The sequence below is a fragment of the Mobula hypostoma genome, chromosome X1 (assembly GCF_963921235.1).
Source record: "Mobula hypostoma chromosome X1, sMobHyp1.1, whole genome shotgun sequence".
Classification (NCBI taxonomy): domain Eukaryota; kingdom Metazoa; phylum Chordata; class Chondrichthyes; order Myliobatiformes; family Myliobatidae; genus Mobula; species Mobula hypostoma.
This window is the reverse complement of record NC_086128.1, coordinates 52,496,937-52,520,298: the sequence shown is the minus strand read 5'-3', so window position 1 is coordinate 52,520,298 and position 23,362 is coordinate 52,496,937. Positions and strand designations below refer to the sequence as shown.

The 23,362-nt window shown below is 40.1% G+C and overlaps 1 protein-coding gene across 3 annotated transcripts in view; it reads right to left on the bottom strand.

Moving 5' to 3' along the window:
• The window catches only part of eftud2 (elongation factor Tu GTP binding domain containing 2), a 110,524-nt gene extending 89,986 nt beyond the window's left edge, over positions 1-20,538 (bottom strand). Inside the window, exons 1-6 of one of the 3 annotated variants that reach the window (XM_063036933.1) lie at positions 20,466-20,538; positions 17,934-18,042; positions 8,069-8,228; positions 7,511-7,589; positions 1,123-1,198; positions 945-1,010 (exon numbers count right to left, since the gene is read on the bottom strand). In XM_063036933.1, the coding sequence (XP_062893003.1) occupies positions 945-1,010; positions 1,123-1,198; positions 7,511-7,589; positions 8,069-8,228; positions 17,934-18,032 (480 nt within the window). In that variant the 5' untranslated portion in view covers positions 18,033-18,042; positions 20,466-20,538. The remainder of the gene's footprint in view (positions 1-944; positions 1,011-1,122; positions 1,199-7,510; positions 7,590-8,068; positions 8,229-17,933; positions 18,043-20,465) is intronic. The other 2 variants (XM_063036934.1, XM_063036935.1) reach the window with 2 other exon arrangements.
• Positions 20,539-23,362: the final 2,824 nt, after the last annotated feature.

Sequence of the window (23,362 nt, the reverse complement as noted above, 5' to 3'; positions counted from 1 at the left end):
CTTGGCAGTGTGGAGGATCAGAGGGATCTCGGGGTCCGAGTCCACAGGACACTCAAAGCAGCTGCGCAGGTTGACTCTGTGGTTAAGAAGGCATACGGTGTATTGGCCTTCATCAATCGTGAGGTTGAGTTTAAGAGCCGAGAGGTAATGTTGCATCTATATAGGACCCTGGTCAGACCCCAATTGGAGTACTGTGCTCAGTTCTAGTCACCTCATTACAGGAAGGATGTGGAAATCATAGAAAGGGTGCATAGGAAATTTACAAGGATGTTGCCTGGATTAGGGATCATGCCTTATGAGAATAGGTTGAGCGAACTCGGTCTTTTCTCCATGGAGCGACAGAGTATGAGAGGTGACCTGATAGAGGTATACAAGATGATGAGAGGCATTGATCGCGTGGATAGTCAGAGCCTTTTTCTCAGGGCTGAAATGGTTAGCACGAGAGGTTTAAGGTGTTGGAAGTAGGTACAGAGGAGATGTCAGGGGCAAGTTGTTTTTTTTTTTAAAAACAGAGAGTGGTGAGTGCGTGGAATGGGCTGCTGGTGACGGTGGTGGAGGCAGATACAATCGGGTCTTTTAAGAGACTCCTGGATAGGCACATGGAGCTTAGAAAAATAGAGGACTATTACCCTATATTACCCTTGGTAATTTCAAAAGTAAGTACATGTTCAGCACAGCTTTGTGGGCTGAAGGGCCCGATTGTGCTGTAGGTATTCTATGTTTCTAACAATGGACCTGTGAGAGAATACATTTTAACGACTTTAAATTTGTTTTTATTTTATTAACGTTAAGTCAATTATTAGCTTAAGGCTTTAGGAATTAAAAAGAAAATAATATTGCTGTGCTGCATGGGGAAAATATTAATATCAGCCAAAAATAATACTTTTTTTTAAAAAAGGTTTTGCAGTTAAATATATATTAAGAAAGTTGCCAAGAACGCTTACATCACGATCATCCTTTTTACGAATCTCTGGATGAGTCTGTTCAATCAAGCAATCAACAAAGTTTGTCTGAAAGAAATTATTAAAAAATGTGTTTATATTTTTTATATCCTCTAGTCAATCTATATTTTAAACTATCTTCTCTACAATTAAAATAGCACCTTCACATGTAAATACATACCTTTCCATGATGCAAGTGCCCACAAAGAGTAATATTCCGAATGAGCTCAGAATTATCCATCAAATCTGCAAGGAACCTGAGATGAATTTAAAAAAAGATTTAATGATTTATGCAACACACATAAAAAATACTGGTGAACGCAGCAGGCCAGGCAGCATCTATAGGAAGAGGTACAGTCGACGTCTTGAGCCGAGACCCTTCGTCAGGACTAACTGAAGGAAGAGATAGTAAGAGATTTGAAAGTGGGAGGGGCAGGGAGATCCAAAATGATAGGAGAAGACAGGAGGGGGAGGGAAGAATCTAAGAGCTGGAAAATTGATTGGCAAAAGGGATACGAGGCTGGAGAAGGGAGAGGATCATGTCGGGACTAACTGAAAGGATTTATAGATGTTTAGAATTTCTCTTTAAGTGCATTCAACAAAACAGCCAAAAGATAAGAAACATTCAATGTACAGCTGAAAATATATTTTAGAAAGCTGGATGACTGGTGATCTGCTGTGAATCTAAACATTCAATCATGAAGAAATGATGGAGCAGGCAAATTTGCCAGAAGGCCTAATTCTGGTCCTATACCTTATGGCATTAAACATAATATGAATGGTACCTGAAAAGTGAATGACACGCAAAGGAACTATTTGCTGCTGTAAATCAATAAACCTTTGTAGGAGGCTCAATAACAAGTATACAGATACTTTGGGGGGGGGGGGGTGGACGGCTGCAGCGACCTCGTCTCTGGTGTTGAGGCTCAGAAGGGAAAGGGGCATTGGAGGAATGCAGTGGTGGTAGGAGATTCAATAGTTAGAGGAGTAAATTGGAGAGACTGTGGACAAGATAGAGACAACCAGGTGGTACATTACCTCCCAGGTGCCAAGGTTAGGGATGTCTTGAATCATATCCACAACATTCTAAAGGGTGAAAAATCTGGGTACACACTGGTACCAATGACATTGGAAGGAAAAGAGCAGAGGTCTAAAGAGAGCTAGGTAGAAAGCCAAAAAGCAGGATCTCCCATTAGTAACAATCTCTGGTTTGCTACTTGTGCCAAGCACCAGTGAGGGCAAGAACACCATGATTTAGCAGATAAAGGCATGGCTGAGGAACTGGTACAGGAGACAGGGTTTCAGATTTATGGATCATTGGCATCTCTTCTGGGGAAGGTATGACCTGTACAAAAAGGATAGGCTACACCTGAACCTGAGGGGGTCAATATCCTTGCCCAACAAATCTGTTGAAGTTCTTTGAGGAAGTAACAAGGAGGGTGGACACAGGAGAGGCGGTGGATGTCATTTATTTGGATTTTCAGAGGCATTTGATAAGGTGCCACACATGAGGCTGTTTAACAAGATAAAATCCTATGGCGTTACAGGAAAGATACTGGCATGGATAGAGGAATGGCTGACAGGCAGGAGACAGCAAGTGGGAATACAGGGGGCTTTTTCTGGTTGGCTGCCAATGACTAGTGGTGTTCCTCAGGGGTCAGTATTGGGATCACTACTTTTCACATTATTTGTCAATGATTTAGATAATGGAATTGATGGCTTTGTGCCAAAGTTTGTGGATGATACGAAGATGGATGAAGGGGTAGGTAGTGCTGAGGAAGCAATGTGATTGCAGCAGGACTTACACAAATTGGAAGAATGGGTAAAAAAGTGGCAGATGGAATAGTGTTGGGAAACATACGATAATGCATTTTGGTAAAAGAAACAATAATGTGGACTGAGAAGGTTCAAACATCAGAGGTGCAGAGGGACTTAGGAGATCTCATGCAAGACTCTCAAAAGGTTAATTTACAGGTTGAGTCTGTGGTAAAGAAGGCAAGTGCAATGTTGGCATTTATATTAAGAAGAACAGAATACAAAAGCAAGGAGATAATGCTGAAGCTTTATAAGACACTAGTCACCGCACTTGGAGTATCGTCAACAGTTTTGTGCCCCATATTTCAGAACGGATGTGTTGTCATTGGAGAGAGTCCAGAGGAGGTTCACAAGGATGATTCTGAGAATGAAGAGTTAACATATAAGGTGTGTTTGGCAGCTTTGGGCCTGTACTCACTGGAATTTAGAAGAATGCAGGGTGGTGGGGGCGGGTGGGGGGGATCTCATTGAAACCTACCGAATGTTGGAAGGACTAGATAAGGTGGATGTGGAGAGAATGTTTCCTATGGTAAGGGTACCCAGAACTAGGGGCACAGCCTCAAAATTGAGGGCAACCTTTTAGAACAGAGGTAAGAAGGAATTTTTTTTTAGCCAGAGTAGTGAATCTGTGGAATACTCTGCCACAGACTGCAGTGGAGGCCGAGAGCATGGGTATATTCAAGGCAGAGGTTGATCGTTTCCTGATTGGTCAGACCATCAAAGGATTATGGCGAGAAGGCATGTGTTTGAGGTTGAGTGGGTTCCAGAATTAGCCACGATGGAACTGCTGAGCAGACTCAATGGGTTGAATGGCCTACTTCTGCTCCTATGTCTTACGGTCTAAATAACAAGCAAGATAGACAAAGGAGAATTGGTTGATGTTGCGCATTTGGATTTTCAGAAGGCCTTCGACAAGGTGCAACCCATAAGGCTGCTTAACAAGAGCCTATAGTTTTACAGTAAAGATTCTAGCATGAATAGAGCATTGGCTGATTGGTAGGAGGCAAGGAGTAGGAATAAAGGAAGGCTTTTCTGGTTGGCTGCCAGTGACTAGTGGTGTTCAACAGCAATCTGCGTTGGGACCAATTCTTTTTACGTTATATGTCAATGATTGGGATGCCAGAAATGATAAGTTTTGTGTCCAAGTTATTGGATGATACAAAGACAGTTGGAGCACCAGGTAGTTCTGAGGAAGAAGAGATGCCTTAGACAGATTAGGAGAATGTGCAAAGTGGCAGATGGAATAGTGTCAGGAAATGTATGGTCAAGCACTTTGGTGGAAGAAATAAAGTGTAGACTATTTTCTGAATGGAGAGAAAGTTCAAAAATCTGATGTGCAGAGGGACTAGGGAGTCCTCGTGCAAGATTCCCTAAAAGGTTAACTTAGGACTAGAATACAAAAGCAAGGATGTAATGTTGACGCTTTATGAGGCATCACTTGCAATTTTGTGCCCCTTATCTAAGCAAGGATGTGCTGACATTGGAGAAGGTTCAAAGGAGGCTTGTGAAAATGATTCTCCGATTAAAAGGCTTGTCATATGGAGAGCAATTGATGGCTCTGGGCCTCTACTCACAGAATTCAGAAGAATGAGGGTTGACCTCATTGAAACCTATTGAATGGTGAAAGGTCTTGATAGATTGGATGTGGAGAGGATGTTTCCTATGGCAGGGGAGTCTAAGACCAGAGGACACAGCCTCAGAGCAGAGGGATGTCCTTTTAGAACAGAGATGAGGAAAAACTTCTTTCGCCAGAGAGTGGTGAATCTATGGAATTTATTGTCACAGGCAGTTCTGGAGACCAAGTCATTGGGTACATTTAAGGCAGACATCGATTAAGCCAGATTCTTGATTAGGGCATGAAGGCATACAGAGAGAAGACAGGAGTTTAGGGCTAAGAATGAAACTGGATGATGAAATGGCAGAGCAGAATTGATGGGCCAAATGCTCCGATATCTTCTGGTCTTATATAGTAGAATTCATCCTATAATTCGAGAAGGAGAAGCTAAAATCAGATGTATCAGTGTTACAGTGGAGTAAAGTGAATTACAGAGGCATAGACAGGAGTTGGCCAAAGTTCATTGGAAAGGGGCACTAGTAGGGATGACAGCAGATGCATACCAAAGAAGACTTACTCTGAAGGCAGGATGACGCAACTATGGCTGACAATGGAAGTCAAAGCCAACATAAAAGCAAAAGGGAGGGCATATAATAAAGCAAAAATTAGTGGGAAGCTGGAGGACTAGGAAATTTTTAAAAACCAACAAAAGGCAAATAAAAAAAAAGGTGAAATATGAAGGTAAGTGAGCCAATAATATAAAAATGATACCAAAAGCTTTTTCATATTTATAAAGAGTAAAAGAGAGGAGAGAGGATTGCTGGAAAATTATGCTGGAGCGATATTAATGGCAGACAAAATGAATAAATGAATAAGTATTTTGCACCAGTCTTCACTGTGTATACCAGATGTTCAAAAGTGTCAAGAGACTGAAGTGAGTGCAGTTGCTATTACTAGGGAGATGGTGCTTGAGAAACTGAGGTAGATAAGTCACCTGCACCTGATGGACTACACCCTAGTGTTCTAAAAGAGGTAACTGAAGAGATTGTGGAGGCATCAGTAATGATTTTTCAAGAATCAATAGATTTTGACTTGGTTCTGGAAGACTGGAAATCTATAAACATCACTCCACTCTTCCAGAAGTGAGGGAGGCAGAAGAAACGAAATTATAGGCCAGTTAGCCGAACTGCAGTGGTTGGGAAAATGTGAAAGTCAATTGATAAGGAGATAGTTTCGGGGTACATGGAGACACACGACAATAGGCCAACATCGACACTGTTTCCTTAAGGGAAAATCTTGCCTCACAAATCTGTTGGAATTCCTTGATGAAATAACAAGCCGGACAGATAAAGAAAAGAATCAGTGGATGTTGTGTACTTGGATTTTCAGAAGGCCTTTGACAAGGTGCTGCACATGAGGCTGTTAAACGCAAGGCCATGGCATTACAGGAAAGATATTAATGTGGGTTGATTGGAGGAGGCAAAGTGTGGGAATAAAGGGATCCTTCTCAGATTGGCTGCCGCTATTCTACAGAAGTCTGTGTTGGGACTGCTTCATTTTATATTTTATGTCAACGATTTGGATGATGGAATTGATGGCTTTGTGGCCAGGTTTGTGGACAATACAAAGATAGGTGGAGGGCCATGTAGCGTTGAGGTAGCAGAGAGGCTGCAGAAGGGCTTAGACAGATTTGGAGAATGGGCAAAGAGGTGACAGATGGAAGCATATGGTCATGCATGTTGATAGAAGGAATAAAAGCAAAGACTATTTTCTAACCGGGGATATAATTCAAAAATCCAAGGTGCAAAGCAATTTGGGAATCCTTGTACAGCATTCCCAAAAGGTTAATTTTCAGGTTAAACAGGTGGTGAGGAAGGTGAATGCAATATTGGCATTCATTTCAAGAGGATTAAAATATAAAAGCAAGGATGCAATGCTGAGGCTTTATAAGGCACTGGTGAGGCCTCACTTTGGAGTACTGTGAGCAGTTTTGAGCCCCTTATTTAAGAAAGGTTGTACTGACATTGGAGAGGGTTCATGAGAATGATTCCGGGAATGAAAGGGATATCATATTGGCAGCAATTGAAGGCTTTGGGCCTGTACTCACTGGAATTTAGAAGATTGCAGGGGAAATCTCAATGAAACCTACCGAATGTTGAAAGGCCTATCTAAAGTGGATATGAAGAGGATGTTTCCTTTCGTGAGCCTATGGACCACAGGGCACATAGCCTCAAGACAGAGGGTCATCTATTTAGAACAGAGATGAGGAAGAAGTTCTTTAGCCAAAATGGTGGCAAATCTGTGGAATTAATCGTCACAGGCAGCTGTGGAGACCAGGTCACTGAATGCATTTAAGGTGGAGATTGATAGATTCTTGATCAGTCAGGGCGCGAAAGGTTATGGGGAGAAGGCAGGAGAATGGGGTTAACAGGAAAATGGATAAGCCATGATGAAATGGTGGGGTAGACTCAATGGGCCAAATGGCCTAATTATGCTCCCATGTCTTATGGATACCCTTCATCCTAGAATGAATCCAGCTTTAATGCCTCAGTTATAAAATTTCTACACTGAACAGGCCTTGGACATTTTTTGAGCACAGTCCCGTTGAACATCACTAAAAGCTTAACTATCCACAAATCCAAAAAGAAAATGGATACTTTGGGTGCAGAAAATATAAAAAAGCAAAACAAAAAAAAATCATACTTCAACAAAGAATGTCTGAACTATTGTATCAGTCTAAATAGATCAATTAACAGCAGTGCATAAAAATATGGACGCATCAGAAAGATCTTGGTTTTAGAGTAAAAGTCTTGTGCATGCACACTTGTGCTGGCAGCTCATTCCACACTCTCACCACCCTGAGTGAAGAAGTTTCCCTTTCTGTTCCTCTTAAATTTTTCACCTTTCACCCTTAACCCATGACCTCTAGTTGCAGTCCCACCCAAGCTCAGAGGAAAAAGCCTGCTTGCATTACCCCATCTATCAAATCTCCTCTCAATCTTCTATGTTTCAAGGAATAAGGTCCTAACTTTAAAATCTTTCCTTAAAACTCAGGTCCTCCAGAGGCAGCAATACTCACATAAATTTTCTCTGTACTCTTTAAGCAAAAACTCCTTCTTTAACAATAATTCTTATTTCCAATTAACCTTGACTTAATTTCGAAATAAGCTTAAAATGTACTGCAAAAACATTCACTTACTCCATATCATACACTGTTTCTGGTAACTCCTGCTCCATCAGTGTAAACTTCTTTTTCTTGACAGGTTTAATAATGGGTTCTGAAAGACAGAAAACTCAATTTCAAAAACAGCAACAGATTATTCCATTAACTGAAATTTAAAAAAAATATACTTCAACAGAAAATGTCTCAACTATTATATCAGCTGAAATAGATCTATTAATAGCAAGACCTAAAAAGGTGGATGCAGCAGAATGATTTTAATTTTATTTAAACAAAAAACTCCTCTTCATTTTCACAGTGATTACCTTACCAGCAAGTCCCAAGAAGCCACGTGATGAACAGAAAACAAGGCCCAACATCGTTAATCAAATAAGCTTGCCTTTATTTTAAAATAAAATCTATTAGAAATTAGAAACTGCAGATCTGTGGGGGGGGGAGGAATAGGAGCAGGACACCAAAGGGAGTAGAAAATGAGAGAGGAAAAGCAGTTTTCAAATAAATAAAATTAACTACAGTGAACAATACCCTTATATCCATTAGATTATTAATTTATTTAAAATATATCACCTTACTTACCAGTAAGTGGCTGAGTATCTTCCTCTTGAACAATTGTCTCTACCTCAGGTCCATATACCTCCTCTGCAGTGGGGTAATACTTTTTATCCTCATGCAGCACCACTTCCATTCCAACGTGATCTTCATCCTGATCTCCAGCTTCTTCATCTTCCTCATCCTCCTTATTTATTCCAACACAAACATATATAAATGTTACTAAGTGACGAGTTGAAAGATAAATATGACATGTCCTACAGCTGCCTTCCATTCATTTAAACTTGTGTTTCCTTTGTAGTCTGAAAAAAAAGACCCTTGCGAACTTATGCAATGATCAAAAAAAAATTCAGAAAATACTTCTCCAGTCTGATACAACATAAAGAATGGCACCTGGCTGAGGAGCATGCATCCATCCATTACAGAAAACAAATTTTTATTTGGACTTGCTAAGACATATGTTGTAGGCTCTCATTTTGAATTTTTAACTAACGTCAAAATATGGTCAACATAATAAAAACTGCTTCAGTTTTAAGTATCAACTTCAGGACAGAAAATGTGACTTTGCCAAGTATATTTGTTTTTCCATGGTTTAGTCTTGAAAACAATTTTAGTAGTAGTCATCTTTAAAACTTTTTCACAGCCTTCCTTACCAAATGCCTGCTTGTACCTTGCACTTAGGCAAGGACTGTAACATTATAGGAGTCAAGATTAGAGTGAGCAGCAAAATAGATAGCCTACCCTTATAATTTATCCTCGGCCACAAATTGCAAAGTTATGGTCAATAGGCAAACTCTATACTTTATTGTCGCCAAACAATTGATACTAGAATGTACAATCATCATAGCGATATTTGATTCTCCGCTTCCCGCTCCCTGAATTACAAATCGATAGTAACTCTAGTATGCCTCCCACCTTATTCCTCAGCTTGTACATGCCCTGCAGCTGAACAGCCCCAAATATCCTGTAGAGCAATTTGTAAGTAGCAACTAAGCTGCAGGCAGCAGAATACAGCGTGGGAAGGGGCAGGGAGAGGGGAACCACAGTTGGGGAAAAAGGGAAGGGAGTAGAAAAGGAGCAGAAAACACCAGAGACATCCTGTAATGATCAATAAACCAATTGTTTGTAAACAAATTATGTCGCCTGGTGTCTCAGGGATGGGTTTGTCTGCACCCGCGCCACAACCCCCCACCCCACCCCCCCAAGCACTCATTCTCAACCATATCTCATCTGCCGTGCTCCTTCCAACGTCCTTTGCTCCCACCAGATTTACAAACTCGCTCTCCGCTCCACATTGACAAAAAACGTGTGCAAAAGTATTACGCACCCTTGCTACTGTTGCAAGAAAAAGTTTGTGAACCCTTTGCAATTACCTGGTTTTCTGCAGTAATTACTCATAAAATGTGGACTGATCTTCATCTAAGTCACAATAATAGACAAACACAATCTGCCTAAACTAATAACACAGAATTTCAAAGGTTTCAAAGGTACATTTAATATCAGAGAAATGTACACAATATACATCCTGAAATGCTTTTTCTTCACAACCATCCACGAAAACAGAGGAGTGCCCCCAAAGAATGAATGACAGTTAAATATTAAAACCCCAAAGTACCCCCCCCTCAGCTCCCCTCCTTCCAGCTCATAAGTGGCAGCAAGCAACGATCTGCCCTCCCCCCACTGGGGGGAAAAAAAGCATCAGCACCTGCCACCGAGCACTCAAGTGTGAGCAAAGCAACAACAAAGACACAGACTTGCAGTACTCCAAATTCTACTTGCTCACCCAGTATTCGACATACCACAGGCTCTCTCTCCCCCTAATAAGGGAGAAAGAGATGTCTCCATTTCACAGCGAGAGGAGACATAACAAACAACTTGCTGGTTTACGATGTTAAAAGTCCGTTGCTTCGCTTTTTCAAAGCTCTGTGCCCAAAGATCTCGGATCTCTGGGCACACAGTCTTAGAACTTCCATCTCCCATGACACACCAATTTGCCTGGACACCGACCTTCGATCCGTCCACCTCCAGAGCCACGAGATCTCAACCCTCCAAAGGCGAGCTGAGCTCTTGGGCCAAGCTCTTGGCGTGCTGAATAACGGCCAGTCATGAAACCCCGAGAACAAGTCCCATTCCCGCAAAGAACCATAGTCTGCATGTAATTGTACTTCTCGTCTATACTGAGTACACCATTTAAACAATCACAGTCTAGGGTCAAAAAAGCACGTGAACCTCTGGGGTAACACCTTCTACAAAAGCTATTTGGAGTCAGGTGTTCCAAACAATGATAAGATTGGAGATGTGGGTTGTAGAGGTGCCCTGCCCTATAAAAGACACACAAAGTCAAGTTACTGACAGAGCCTACTCTTCTCAAGAAAGATCTGTTTATGCGCACCATGCCTCAATCAAAACAACTTTCAGAGGACCTGAAGAAGAATTATAGAGTTTGCAAAAGACCACCTGGATGTTCTACAACACTTATGGGACAATGTTCTGTGGCAATGTTTAATTTTCTGGCAGAAATGCTATGCCTGGAGAAAAAGAAAGGGCACTGCATACAACACCAAAACCTCATTGCAACTGTGAAGCACGGTGGAAGAAGCATGGTTTGGGGCTGCTTTGCTGACTCAGGGCCTGGACAGCTTGTAATCATTGAGGGAACAATGAGTTCAAAATTGTATCACGACAATTTACAGGAGAATGTCAGGGTAGCAGTCTGTCACCTGAAGCTTAATAGAAGTTGGATGATGCAACAAGACAATGATCCTAAACACAAGAGTAAACCAACAACAGAATGGTTTAAAAGGAAGAAAATTCATGTTTTGGAATGGCCAAGTTAGAGTCCACACCTTAACCCAACTGAGGTGCTGTGGCATGACCTGAAGAGGGCGGTTGATGCAAGGTATCCCAGAAATATTCCTTTTTAAATCTTTTTATTGAATAAGTATACAAAAATGTAAGCCATAAAGGCACTAATACACTGTTAGAATATAATAAAATTACAGGAGATATTAATACAAAAAAAAGATAAACAATGTAATTTAAACATAATATACTAAGGTAACATAATAGTATACTAATTTATATATATATCAATAGAGAAAAGGAAAAAAAAACTCCAAAACAAAACCCACCGTGCAACTAACTAAAAGCAAAGCAAAGCAATGGGCTAACTTGGAACCAAGCAGAGTTAAAAAACTTAAAATCACATCCTCAATCCTGACCTCCATTAAAAACAGTAAAAAAAAACACAACAGGAATTCTGCAGATGCTGGAAATTCAAGCAACATACATCAAAGTTGCTGGTGAACACAGCAGGCCAACCAGCATCTATAGGAAGAGGCGCAGTCGACGTTTCAGGCCGAGACCCTTCGTCAGGACCAACTGAAGGAAGAGTGAGTAAGAGATTTGAAAGTGGGAGGGGGAGGGGGAGATCCAAAATAATAGGAGAAGACAGGAGGAGGAGGAATGGAGCCAAGAGCTAGACAGGTGATTGGCAAAAGGGATATGAGAGGATCATGGGACAGGAGGCCCAGGGAGAAGGAAAAGGGGGAGGGGGGGAACCCAGAGGGTGGGCAAGGGGTATAGTCAGAGGGACAGAGGGAGAAAAAGGAGAGTGAGAGAAAGAATGTGTGTATAAAAATAAATAACGGATGGGGTACGAGGGGGAGGTGGGGCATTAGCAGAAGTTAGAGAAGTCGATGTTCATGCCATCAGGTTGGAGGCTACCCAGACAGAATATAAGGTGTTGTTCCGTTATTTATTTTTATACACACATTCTTTCTCTCACTCTCCTTTTTCTCCCTCTGTCCCTCTGACTATACCCCTTGCCCATCCTCTGGGTCCCCCCCGCCTTTTCTTTCTCCCTGGACCTCCTGTCCCATGATCCTCTCATATCCCTTTTGCCAATCACCAGTCCAGCTCTTGGCTCCATCCCTCCCCCTCCTGTCTTCTCCTATCATTTTGGATCTCCCCTTCCCCCTTTCAAATCTCTTACTAGCTCTTCCTTCAGTTAGTCCTGACGAAGGGTCTCGGCCCAAAACGTCGACAGTACCTTTTCCTAGAGATGCTGCCTGGCCTGCTGCGTTCACCAGCAACTTTGTGTGTTGCCAGCAGACACAAACACTGTTTTTCCAAACTCTCGCCAGCCAGAAGCTCAAGGTGTTGTTGTTCTGTTTTGCCCGCCAGCCAAACCAGACCATTGACTCCCTATTTCCCTTTGGTTCCCTGTTTTCCCATGTCCCTAGGGCTTGGTGATTGGAGGCAATTTATTCTCAGCTGAACCGGCAGTTTATAAGTCTCTGGCTTTCAGCTGTCCGGTACGAGAGCATTAACAAAGTCACCGTAGGTACTGCGAGCCAATGTCATCTGGCCGGAGCAAGCCTAGTCTCCTCCCAAAGCAAGTGCCACCAAGCCGCCTTCCCTTGTCAGTACGGGTCAGTCAAAGTTAACCCACTGGGGTGAGTCAAGAGCTCGCTGCGGCTTGTAGCGTACTTGAGCTCAGTTATAGTACTGTCCATCGTTGAGTGGTCTCCGTATCCATGTCCTGTGTCTAAAAGGGGTCCCGGCCCTGTACCCTGGAAGGGTCCTGACCCTGTGTTAAGAAGAGTCCCGACTCCATCCTGCGTCTAAGGAGGATTCCCGGCTCCGTGTTTTATGTACTGTGTCTCAGTCTGTCCTGTGAATAAGAAGAGTCCTGGCCCCGACGGCTCCCAGTATCAAGTCCTGGCCCCGGCGGTCTGTGATTCCGAGTCCTAGCTTTTATTCTCATATTAATCCTTTTTGTGATAAATGTCCGGGCAGATAGCCTCTTTAACTCATATGTTTTGGTCTTGTCCTACTCTGGAAACTTTTTGGAGAGACATTTTTAATATTATCTCAAAGGTATTGAATATAGATCTCTCTCCTCATCCTATTACTGCTGTCTTTGGACTACCTAAAATTTCCAGTAATCTTTCTCCTTCAGCCCGTAGAATGATTGCATTTCTTACTTTAATGGCGAAAAGATGTATCTTATAACATTGGAAAGAGCTTAATGCTCCAACTACCTTTTTTTGGTTTTCTCAGACGATATCATGCTTGAATTTGGAGAAAATTAGAAGCAATCTTTATGATTCCTCACTTAAATTTGAACAGACCTGGAGATCTTTTATTCAATATTTTCATTTAATGTAATTTTTTTTCCTCTTTTTTTGCTTCACTCTTCCTTCAGTTAGTCCTGACGAAGGGTCTCGGCCTGAAACGTCGACTGCGCCTCTTCCTATAGATGCTGCTTGGCCTGCTGCGTTCACCAGCAACTTTGATGTATGTTGCTTGAATTTCCAGCATCTGCAGAATTCCTGTTGTTTGAGTTAAAGAGGCTATCTGCCCCAGACATCTATCACAAAAAGGATTAATATGAGAATAAAAGCGAGCTAATTTATCTTTGGACATATGTGCTCTATGAACAACTTTAAATTGAATTAGGGAATGTTTAGCACAGATAGAGGAAGTATTGACTAATTGTAAAATCTGCCCCCAGTTATCCACGGAAATGATAGACCCCAATTCCTGTTCCCAATCTACCCTAATCTTATCAAATGGAGCTTTCCTAAGTTTCATAATAATATTATAAATCATAGCCGATGCACCTTTCTGACATGGATTAAGGTTAATTATAGTTTCTAAAATGTATGTAGGAGGAAGCATTGGAAAAGAAGAAAGTATAGTACTTAGGAAATTTCTAACTTGTAGATATCTAAAAAAATGTATTCTTGATAAATTATATTTATTAGATAATTGTTCAAAAGACATAAGGGAACCATCTAAAAATAAATCCAAAAACCGTGAAATACCCTTAGTCTTCCAAATTTGAAAAGCACAATCCGTAAAAGAGGGAGGAAAAAATGTTACCTTAAATAGGAATCGCTAGCCCAAATTGGTTAAGATCAAAACATTTTCTGAATTGAAACCAAATACGTAAGGTATATTTAACTATCGGGTTAGATACCTGTTTGAGGCGTTTCAAATCAAAAGGAAGAGAGGAACCTAAAATAGAGCCAAGTGTATAGCCCTGAACAGATTGTAATTCCAATGCTACCCATTTAGGAATGGATAGTATATCCTGGTCAAGTAACCAAAATTTCATATGTCAAATATTAATTGCCCAATAATAAAATCTAAAGTTGGGTAATGCTAAACCTCCATCTCTCTTAGCTTTCTGTAAATGTATTTTACCCAGTCTCGGGTTTTTATTTTGCCAAATAAATGAAGAAATTTTTGAGTCAACTTTATCAAAAAAAGATTTTGGAACAAAGATTGGTAATGCCTGAAATATATATAGAAATTTTGGCAAAAAAAACATCTTAACTGCATTAATACAACCAATCAAAGTTAAATATAAAGGAAACCATTTAGATGAAAGTTGAGTAATATGGTCAATTAAGGGTAAAAAGTTAATCTTAAATAAATCTTTGTATTTACAAGTAATTTTAATCCCAAGATACGAAAAATAATTATTAATCAATTTAAATGGAAAGTTATGATATAAGGGAAGTTGTTTATTAATCGGGAAAAGTTCACTCTTACTAAGATTTAATTTATAACCTGAAAAGAGACTAAATTGTGCTAATAACTCTAAAACAGCAGGGATGGATTCTTGAGGATTAGAAATATATAAAAGTAAGTCATCAGCATAGAGTGATATTTTATGGGACTTTAAGCCCCGAGTTATCCCAGTAATATTTGGAGATTCTCGAATGGCAATTGCAAGAGGTTCTAATGCAATATCAAATAATAAGGGACTAAGAGGACAACCTTGTCGAGTGTCTCGAAAAAGAGGGAAAAAAAGTGAGCTTAGAGAGTTAGTACGGACTGAGGCCACAGGAGAATGATATAACAGTTTGATCCAGGATATAAATTTCGAGCTAAAATTAAACATTTCAAGCACCTTAAATAAGTAAGGCCATCTACTCTATCAAAAGCTTTCTCAGCATCTAAAGAGATAACACACTCAGGAACATTTTGTGAGGGGGTATAAACAATATTTAACAGTGTACGAATGTTATAAAAAGAGTAACGACCTTTAATAAAACCCGTTTGGTCTTCCGAAATAATAAAAGGAAGTACTTTTTCTAATCTGTTTGCTAATAACTTAGAAAAAACTTTAGAATCAACATTTAATAAAGATATTGGTCTATAAGATGCACATTGAGCAGGATCTTTATCCTTCTTTAATATTAGAGAGATTGACGCTCTATTGAAAGATTCGGGAAGTTTACCAAGTTTTAATGAAGCCTCGAAAACCCTACAGAACCAAGGGATTAATGAAGGTGCAAAACATTTATAAAATTCTACGGTAAACCCATCAGGGCCAGGAGCTTTCCCCAAATTCATAGAGGAAATAACATTCTTAATCTCATCAGTGGTAATGGGAGTATCTAACATAGAAGACATATCCTGTGAAATCTCACGGAAGTCTAGGTTATCTAAAAAATCATTCATATATTTAGAGTCTCGAGGAGACTCTGATTGATATAAGGAAGAATAAAAATCACAGGTGGTTTGATTAATCCCCGCATTATCAAATATCAGTCAGTCATTTTGATTATAAATCTGATTAATTTGAGATTTAGCATAATTAGACTTCAATTGGTTAGCCAGCAGTTTGCCAATTTTGTCACTGTGTACATAAAATTCACTTCTTGTTTTCTTTAATGGTTTACAATCGAGGACGAAAGTAATAAACTGTGTTCCATTTGAAGTTCAGTTCTTTGTTTATATAACTCCTCAGAGGGAGCTGTAACATATTTCTTATCAATTTCCTTAATCTTGTCCACAATTACCAACTCCTCCTGCTTCAGCTTCTTCCTCAAAGCAGCAGAATACGAGATAATCTGACCACGAATATAAGCTTTAAAAGTATCCCAAAGAATGTTCACAGAAATATCCTCTGTATAGTTGATTGTAAAAAAAAGATCAATCTGTTCATTCATAAAGTTAACAAAGTCCGAGTCCTGAAGCAACAGCGAATTAAAACGCCATTGTCTATTATTTTGTGTATTGGCCTGAATTTTAATAGAAAGCTTAAGTGGAGCATGATCCGAAATGGTTATAGAGTCATAATCACATTTAATCACTGAAGAAATAAGACGAGAGTCAATAAAGAAATAATCAATTCTTGAATAGGAATGGTGAACATGTGAAAAAAAAAGAAAAATCTTTTTCCTGAGGATGCAAAAAACGCCAAATGTCCGTCGACCCAGAATCAGAGAGGAATGAATTAATCAAAGTTGCAGATTTATTAGGTAAGGTCCGTAGAGGAGCCGAACGGTCCAAAGCTGGAGATAAACAGGTATTAAGATCTCCGCCCCAGATCAATGAAAACTCATTCAAATTTGGGAACTGATTGAATAATGATTTATAAAATTCCAGACAGTCCATATTAGGAGCATAAACATTAACCAAAACTACCTTTTTATTAAATAGTAGACCACTAACCAGTAGAAATCTACCATTCGGATCAGAAATAATATCATGTTGTATAAAAATAACTGAGGAGTCTATAAAAATAGAGACGCCTCGAATCTTAGCGTTGGAGTTCGAATGAAACTGTTGTCCCTTCCAGAATTTAAAAAAACGTAGTCTGTCCCCCCTCCGCACATGGGTCTCTTGTAAAAATAAAATTTGTGCTTTAAGTCTCCGGAACACTTTAAAAACTTTTTTCCTTTTAATAGGATGATTAAGACCATTGGTATCCCAGAAATATTGATGAACTAGAAGTTTTTGTATGGAGGAATGTTCTAAAATTCCTCATTGTCATTGTGCAAGTCTGATCAGCAGCTACAGGAAACATTTTGCTGGAGGTTATTGCTGCCAAAAGGAGGTCCTAGCAGTTATTAAATACTATTTTCCAGCTGGGACTGTGAATGATTAAACAATGTGTTCAATAAAGACATGTAAAGTACAATTGTTCGGTGTTATTAGTTTATCAGATTGTGTTTGTCTATAGATGACTTAGATGAAGAGTAGGCCACATACCATGAGTAATTAATGCAGAAAATCAGGTAATCACAAAAGGTTCACAAACTTTTTCTTGCAACTATATATACGGGCCTATGATTTTTTGGAAACTACAGTGTAACTGGATCTTAGTGTCACGTGTACCTATAGTGCTTCTATACAATGTCACATTTTATGACTGTTCCAAAAGATCAGAATACAGAATATTTATGTGAGAATTTCTAGAGGAACTTACATGAAAAGTAACATTTAGCTAATCAGTTTATTATTGTCATGTGTACCGAGATACAGTGAAAAACTTTGTACGACATTCAGGCAGGTCATTCCATACACAAGTTACAGATAAAGTGCAGAGCAAATAAACAAATAAAGGGCCATGGCAAGTTACAGCTATCAAGAATTTATCTTTAGAGTAATAGTTTCATAATGAAAGAAATTATTGTGCTAGGCAATAAAGGATGGCCGATAGTGTAGCTGCAGCTGAACTGAACTGCGAGGCGAGTGGTCCCAGGTTCTAACCTGGCCAGCGCCTTGCATGCATCACATCTGTGCTGGTTTGAGCATCAAGCTAGCAACTCAGCCTTGTAAAAAATATAGACAAAATGCTAAAGAAACAGCAAAGGTTGCCGCTGATGCGCCACGAGCCGCAGAAAGGAACAACAATGCAATAAAGGCTAAACAATGGACCTGTAATGGTACTCTAATGAAAAAGCAATTGTTTCCATAAATGGGAAAGATATAAATTTAAGATATTATTTAATACACAAGATTTTTTTAACATTGTGGTTATAATACAAATTACAATCCATAATGGTATATTTTGGTATCATCAAAACATCCTATAAGAATTTTTTTTTGAGCCATTTCATGTTTAAAGAACATTTTTTCCCCTCACCTCATCCAGATCTTCATCTCTGCTTATGCCATCTTCTTCATCAGAATCCAACTCTGGACCAATATAGTTACCAAATTCATCATACAAATCTGTATCCATGATGGGAAATCTAAAATGAGTACTCAAGTTAAACAATGTACTTACTTTGATTTGGGTATCAAATACTTATAACTTATAGCTGAATGAATAAACAGAACCATAAAATGTACAGCAATAAATCAACCCATTTTCCCAATCCTGGTGGTGTTGGAAAATGCAATGCAAAACTTTCAGAATTACATCAACATTATAATGTTTCTGTATTAATTTTATTTTATCAAATCTTAATACTCATTCTAAAATATAAGCACAGTATTATACTTCACAACTGTTTTTAGTCATTCAGATGTTGATGTGCTTTCCTGTCTTTCCCTGGGACCCTTCACAGAGCAAACTCAACTGTTAAGGCAACTTCAAGCAATGGATATTGTTACCAAACAAAATTGACTGCTATGTTGTGTGACAGTTATCATTATCTTTTGAAATCTGCATGTTGATTGTTTCACATAAGAGTCATTAAAATCCTTCTGAACACCAACATTTAACAGGTCCATATGATTTAACTAAACGTTTTCAAATAATTTCTTCTCATTTTCCTCCTTCTACTCTTTTGACAACTCATTCCATCAACATTGCAATGCACTTAGCATTCCTCCTCATAGCTCAATTGAGCTCCGAACTATGATATATACATTTGTCCCATTTATCAACAGGTAGAACATCAATACTGTTGCCTCTGATAACCCTCAGAAAAAGTACACCAACATGAAAATCACCCCTTTGGTGTTATAGGCCAAGTATTTAATGCAGGAGCTTGGCATTAAGGTAGTAAAATAGCCATGATTTATGATCTTATAAGTCATGGGCTTCATGGCCTACTCCTGATTCTATCTCTATGATATACAGTCAATAAAATCTGTTCTCACATTTCATTTGTATACAACTTATGCAAAGAGACTGAGGCGAAACATGGACCAAGTAGAGCTCTTTCATTTTGATAAATTTCAAAAAAAAATGTTTAATTTTAACTTAAGTGTATGTGATTTATTAAACAAATAATTCAGCAAGGAAGGAACAGGTTCACAATCGCAAAATAAAATCCAATACCCCAAATATTATGGCAATGTCAAAAAAAAAGTCAATTTTCACAGAGCAAAGCTCCAAAAGTGGCCATAATAAATAGTCACAAACAAGGGAAATCTGCAGATGCTGGAAATCTGAGCAACGCACACAAGATGCTGGAGGATCTCAGCAGGCCAGGTAGCATCAGTGGAAAAAGGTTACAGTCGATGTTTCAGGCATAAGTAGTCACATCATTCAGTTCTTGGTGATGATACAAAAAAAAATTTACAAGGATACTACCCTTTGAAGAACCTCTCAAAAACAAACGCTGGAAAGACTCAGCTATTAAGACAGTGTGGAGAGAAAAAATACTTAATGCTTCACATGCATAATCATTAAAACTTTCTCTTGATACAGTAATCTGAAACATTTAACAGTTTCTTTTTCCACAGATACAGCCTGACCTGCTGAGTATTTCCAGCATTTTCTGCTTTTATTTCCGATTCCAGAAACTAAACTATGGATTATTTGGTTTTCAGGTGCCTTTTACATTTACCTGAGAGACTGGAAACCCTCTCTGGTAAAACACAGTGATCAGGCAACATCTCTAGATGGAAACAGACAGTCAGCATTTCAGGAAAAAAACCAAAAGACCTCAACCTGAAACATAGATGAAAGATCATGATCAAAAATGTCAACTGTCCAATTCCCTCCACAGATGCTGCCTGACCACCGAGTTCCTCCTAGCACTTTATCTGGTGGTCTAGGTTACAGCATCTTGTCTGTCAAAGGCAGAACGTATATCAGGTTTTCATCATATTCAAGCAATACTGCAAGAAATATACAGAAGTGCTCTGCACTGGCTCTTGAATCTGCAACCTTCCACCTCAGAAACAAGGCCACATGTTCATCAGCCAGGGTTAAGAAAAGCAAAAAGGGAAAAACATTTAAACAAAACTGAGAATAGCCAAGAACCTCTGTATTCTTTAGTCAGCCATTCAATATTTACCTTCTCCTGGCTTTGAGTTAACAAATTAGAGCGAGAATTTACAACAGAAACAACACTAGTGTGTTGTGTGTGGAAGGAGAAACGAACCCCAGTAAGAGTGGGAAGTTGTACCAGTTAGATTAAAACGGCAGTGGGAGAAAAAGGAGAGAGCAATAAGCAGTGGGGAAGGGGGAGGGGGTAATGGTAGTGTGGAAAAACTAGCAGCAGTGGGGTGAAGGCAGTGAAAGGGGGTCCGAAATAGCGGGGTGCACTGGAAGGCGGAAGGACCAGCAATGAGGTGGGGGAAGTGGACAATGGCTAAGAACCGGAGGGAACAGCTGCAGGAAGGAATACATTTACGACTGTTTCCTCGGAGTGGGATCCGAACCAGTGCCCTGAAAAAACAGCCTCCGAGCACAAAGAAGGCAAACGCCACTACTCACTCACTCACAATCCACAGGCCGATCGGCGACGGGCAACCAGATGCAGCACGACCTCAGCGCATGGCAACTGCGCGCTTACGGAGCAAGGACCTGTCACTGCGTCCGATACATTTGCCTGTCGAGAATGAAAATAAACATTTCTAAAAAACAATCCGATAGAACCCTGCTTGTTAGATATGCAATTGAGGAGATGAGAGATGCGTATCTTAGTTATTTTTCCAAATTCAAAATGAAATATCGACGAACGTATTGAGCTGGGTGTTTGCAAATAAGCCAGAGGGTGATAGACAGCTATTCACGTTGGGCTCGGACGCCATTCAGTCTATCAAGACTGATAAAAATTGAGTTTCTATCCCAGTTCCATTTTCTAGGATTTTTTTTCCTATTTCTCTATTCCTAAATATCCAGCAGTCAATGGATCTCTTTCAAAGGTCAACAAGTAAAACCCCCGTATCACCGCCAGAAAATTGGAGGGGTATATAGGAGGGATTCGATTGATCTTGGAGTGGGTTAAAATGTTGGCACAACATCGTGGGCTGAAGAACCTGTACTGTGCTATAGTGTCCTATGTTCTATCTCCCCTTCTAGGCAAGGAATTGAAAACATCCACTTCTCACTGAGTTAAAAAGTTTCTTCTCATGGTAGTCCTAAATCAGACATCCCACCCTGCAAAAACTCATTTCGGGGAGGTAGCACCATCAATTTGCGGGAGAATTACGGGAGAAGTGGGATGTCTGCAATAGAGTTGCTCCTTAGCAGCTAGCCAGCTAGTTTAAATAACGTTAGCTACGCTAATGAACGAATGACACCTGTTAAATTCACCTCAACATATCTTTTACAGTCTTAACCCACCATGGGCAATAGAAAAGTCACTGTTGCAAACAGTGCAGCGAACAACACTCCCATTATTTTTGACCCCTATCAGGCAGGGGTACACTTTAGTGTAGTCTGGGGTGACGTGCGTTTTATATTTTCTTTTTTTGGAACACTCTGCCATGGCGCGCGTGCTCTCTCGCTCTCATCTCTCTCTCATGCTCACTCTTGCTCGCACTCAAAAAAATTGATTTCCGGAACATTGTATATAATTTGTGGGCATCAGGGAGCCACTTTTAATATGCGAGAGACTCCCGGAACTTCCGGGACAGGTGGGATGTCTGCCTAAATGGCCTGCTCTTTTTTTCCCCTCAGACTGTGACCTTTTGTTCTAGATTTCTTACACGTGGAGGATATTCTCCCCACATTAATCCTGTCTATTCCTCTAAGAATTTTGTATGTTTTTAAACTCTACAAGGAAGCCTAACCTACTGAATGTATCCTCATTTAAATGACCCACCATCCTTGTAACTAGTCTGGCGAATCTTCTGTTATCTATTCAATCTTCTGTTATCTAGGAACTATATCCACTTTTATTCTAAGGGGAGGGCAACCATCTGAAATATTAACACTGTTTCTCAGACTACCTACAGAGGCTATCTCACAGGCCAGATGGCTACTCAAAAATGTTATGGTAAGACACTGTTAAAATCAGTCCAAGCAGAAATCTGCAAGCACGCCATTCTCTCAGGTGGTCAAGTTGGAACCAGATTTTAAGAAAATGTAAACAAATCCTCAGCCTCTTAGCTCTGAACAGATAAGAGTAAATACTTCTAATTAGCCAACATCATTCAAAAACTTGGCTTCGCATTCCACATGACATGTCCTGCCAGCCTTTCCACTATCTGAGTTATCAGACAGCATACCCAGAGGCTGAGCCAGAAACTTGTGAGGCAGCAGGCTCCTATGGTTGAACAATGCACTGGCCCTAGCATTGGGCGTGCATACATTAGTTGGACCCGAGACCTGGAAAGATCAAGTTCAGGTATGTGAATGAATGCCAAGGTGAATGCTAACTGGAGCTGACAATGATTTCCCAAGAGACCCAGGTATTTGCATAAATTGCATAACAGTCATTAAGTTACACATAGGGTTTTCAGGTATGGATGAATGCAAAATTCACCCGCTAATATTTTGGGAAGATTGAAGTTATGGCATTTAGCCCCATCACAAATTCCATGCTCCAGATATTAACTTCATCCTTTTCCTAGCGTTTGTTGAACTGAGCCACACTGTTCACAACCTTAGCACTCACAGCTACAGTGATGAAATGCTTTGAGAGGTTGGTCATAACAAGACTGAACTCCTACCTCAGCAAACACCTGGACCCAGTGCAATTTGCCTATCATCACAATAGGTCAACAGCAGACGCAATCTCAATGGCTCTTCACGCGGCCTTAGACCACCTGGACAATACAAACACCTATGTCAGGATGCTGTTCATCAACTATAGCTCAGCATTTAACACCATCATTCCCATAATCCTGATTGGGAAGTTACAGAAGCTGGGCCCCTGTTCCTCCCTCTGCAATTGGATCCTCGTCTTCCTAACCGGAAGACCACAATCTGTGCAGATTGGTGACAATATCTCCTCTTCGCTGGCGATCAACACTGGTGCATCTCAGGGGTGTTAGTTTAACTACCTGCTCTACTCTCTGTATACACATGACTGTGTGCCTAGGCATAGCTCAAATACCATCTATAAATTTGCTGATGATACAACCATTGTTGGTAGAATCTCAGGTGGTGACGAGAGGGTGTACAGGAGTGAGATATGCCAACTAGTGGAGTGTTGCTGCAGCAATAACCTGGCACTAAACGTCAGTAAGACGAAAGAGCTGATTGTGGACTTCAGGAAGGGTAAGATGAAGGAACACACACCAGAGGGATCAGGAGTGGAGAGAGTGAGCAGTTTCAAGTTCCTGGGTGTCAAGATCTCTGAGGATCCAACATGGTCACAACATATTGATGCAGTTATAAAGAAGGCAAGACAGTATATATTCTTCATCAGGTGATTGAAGAGA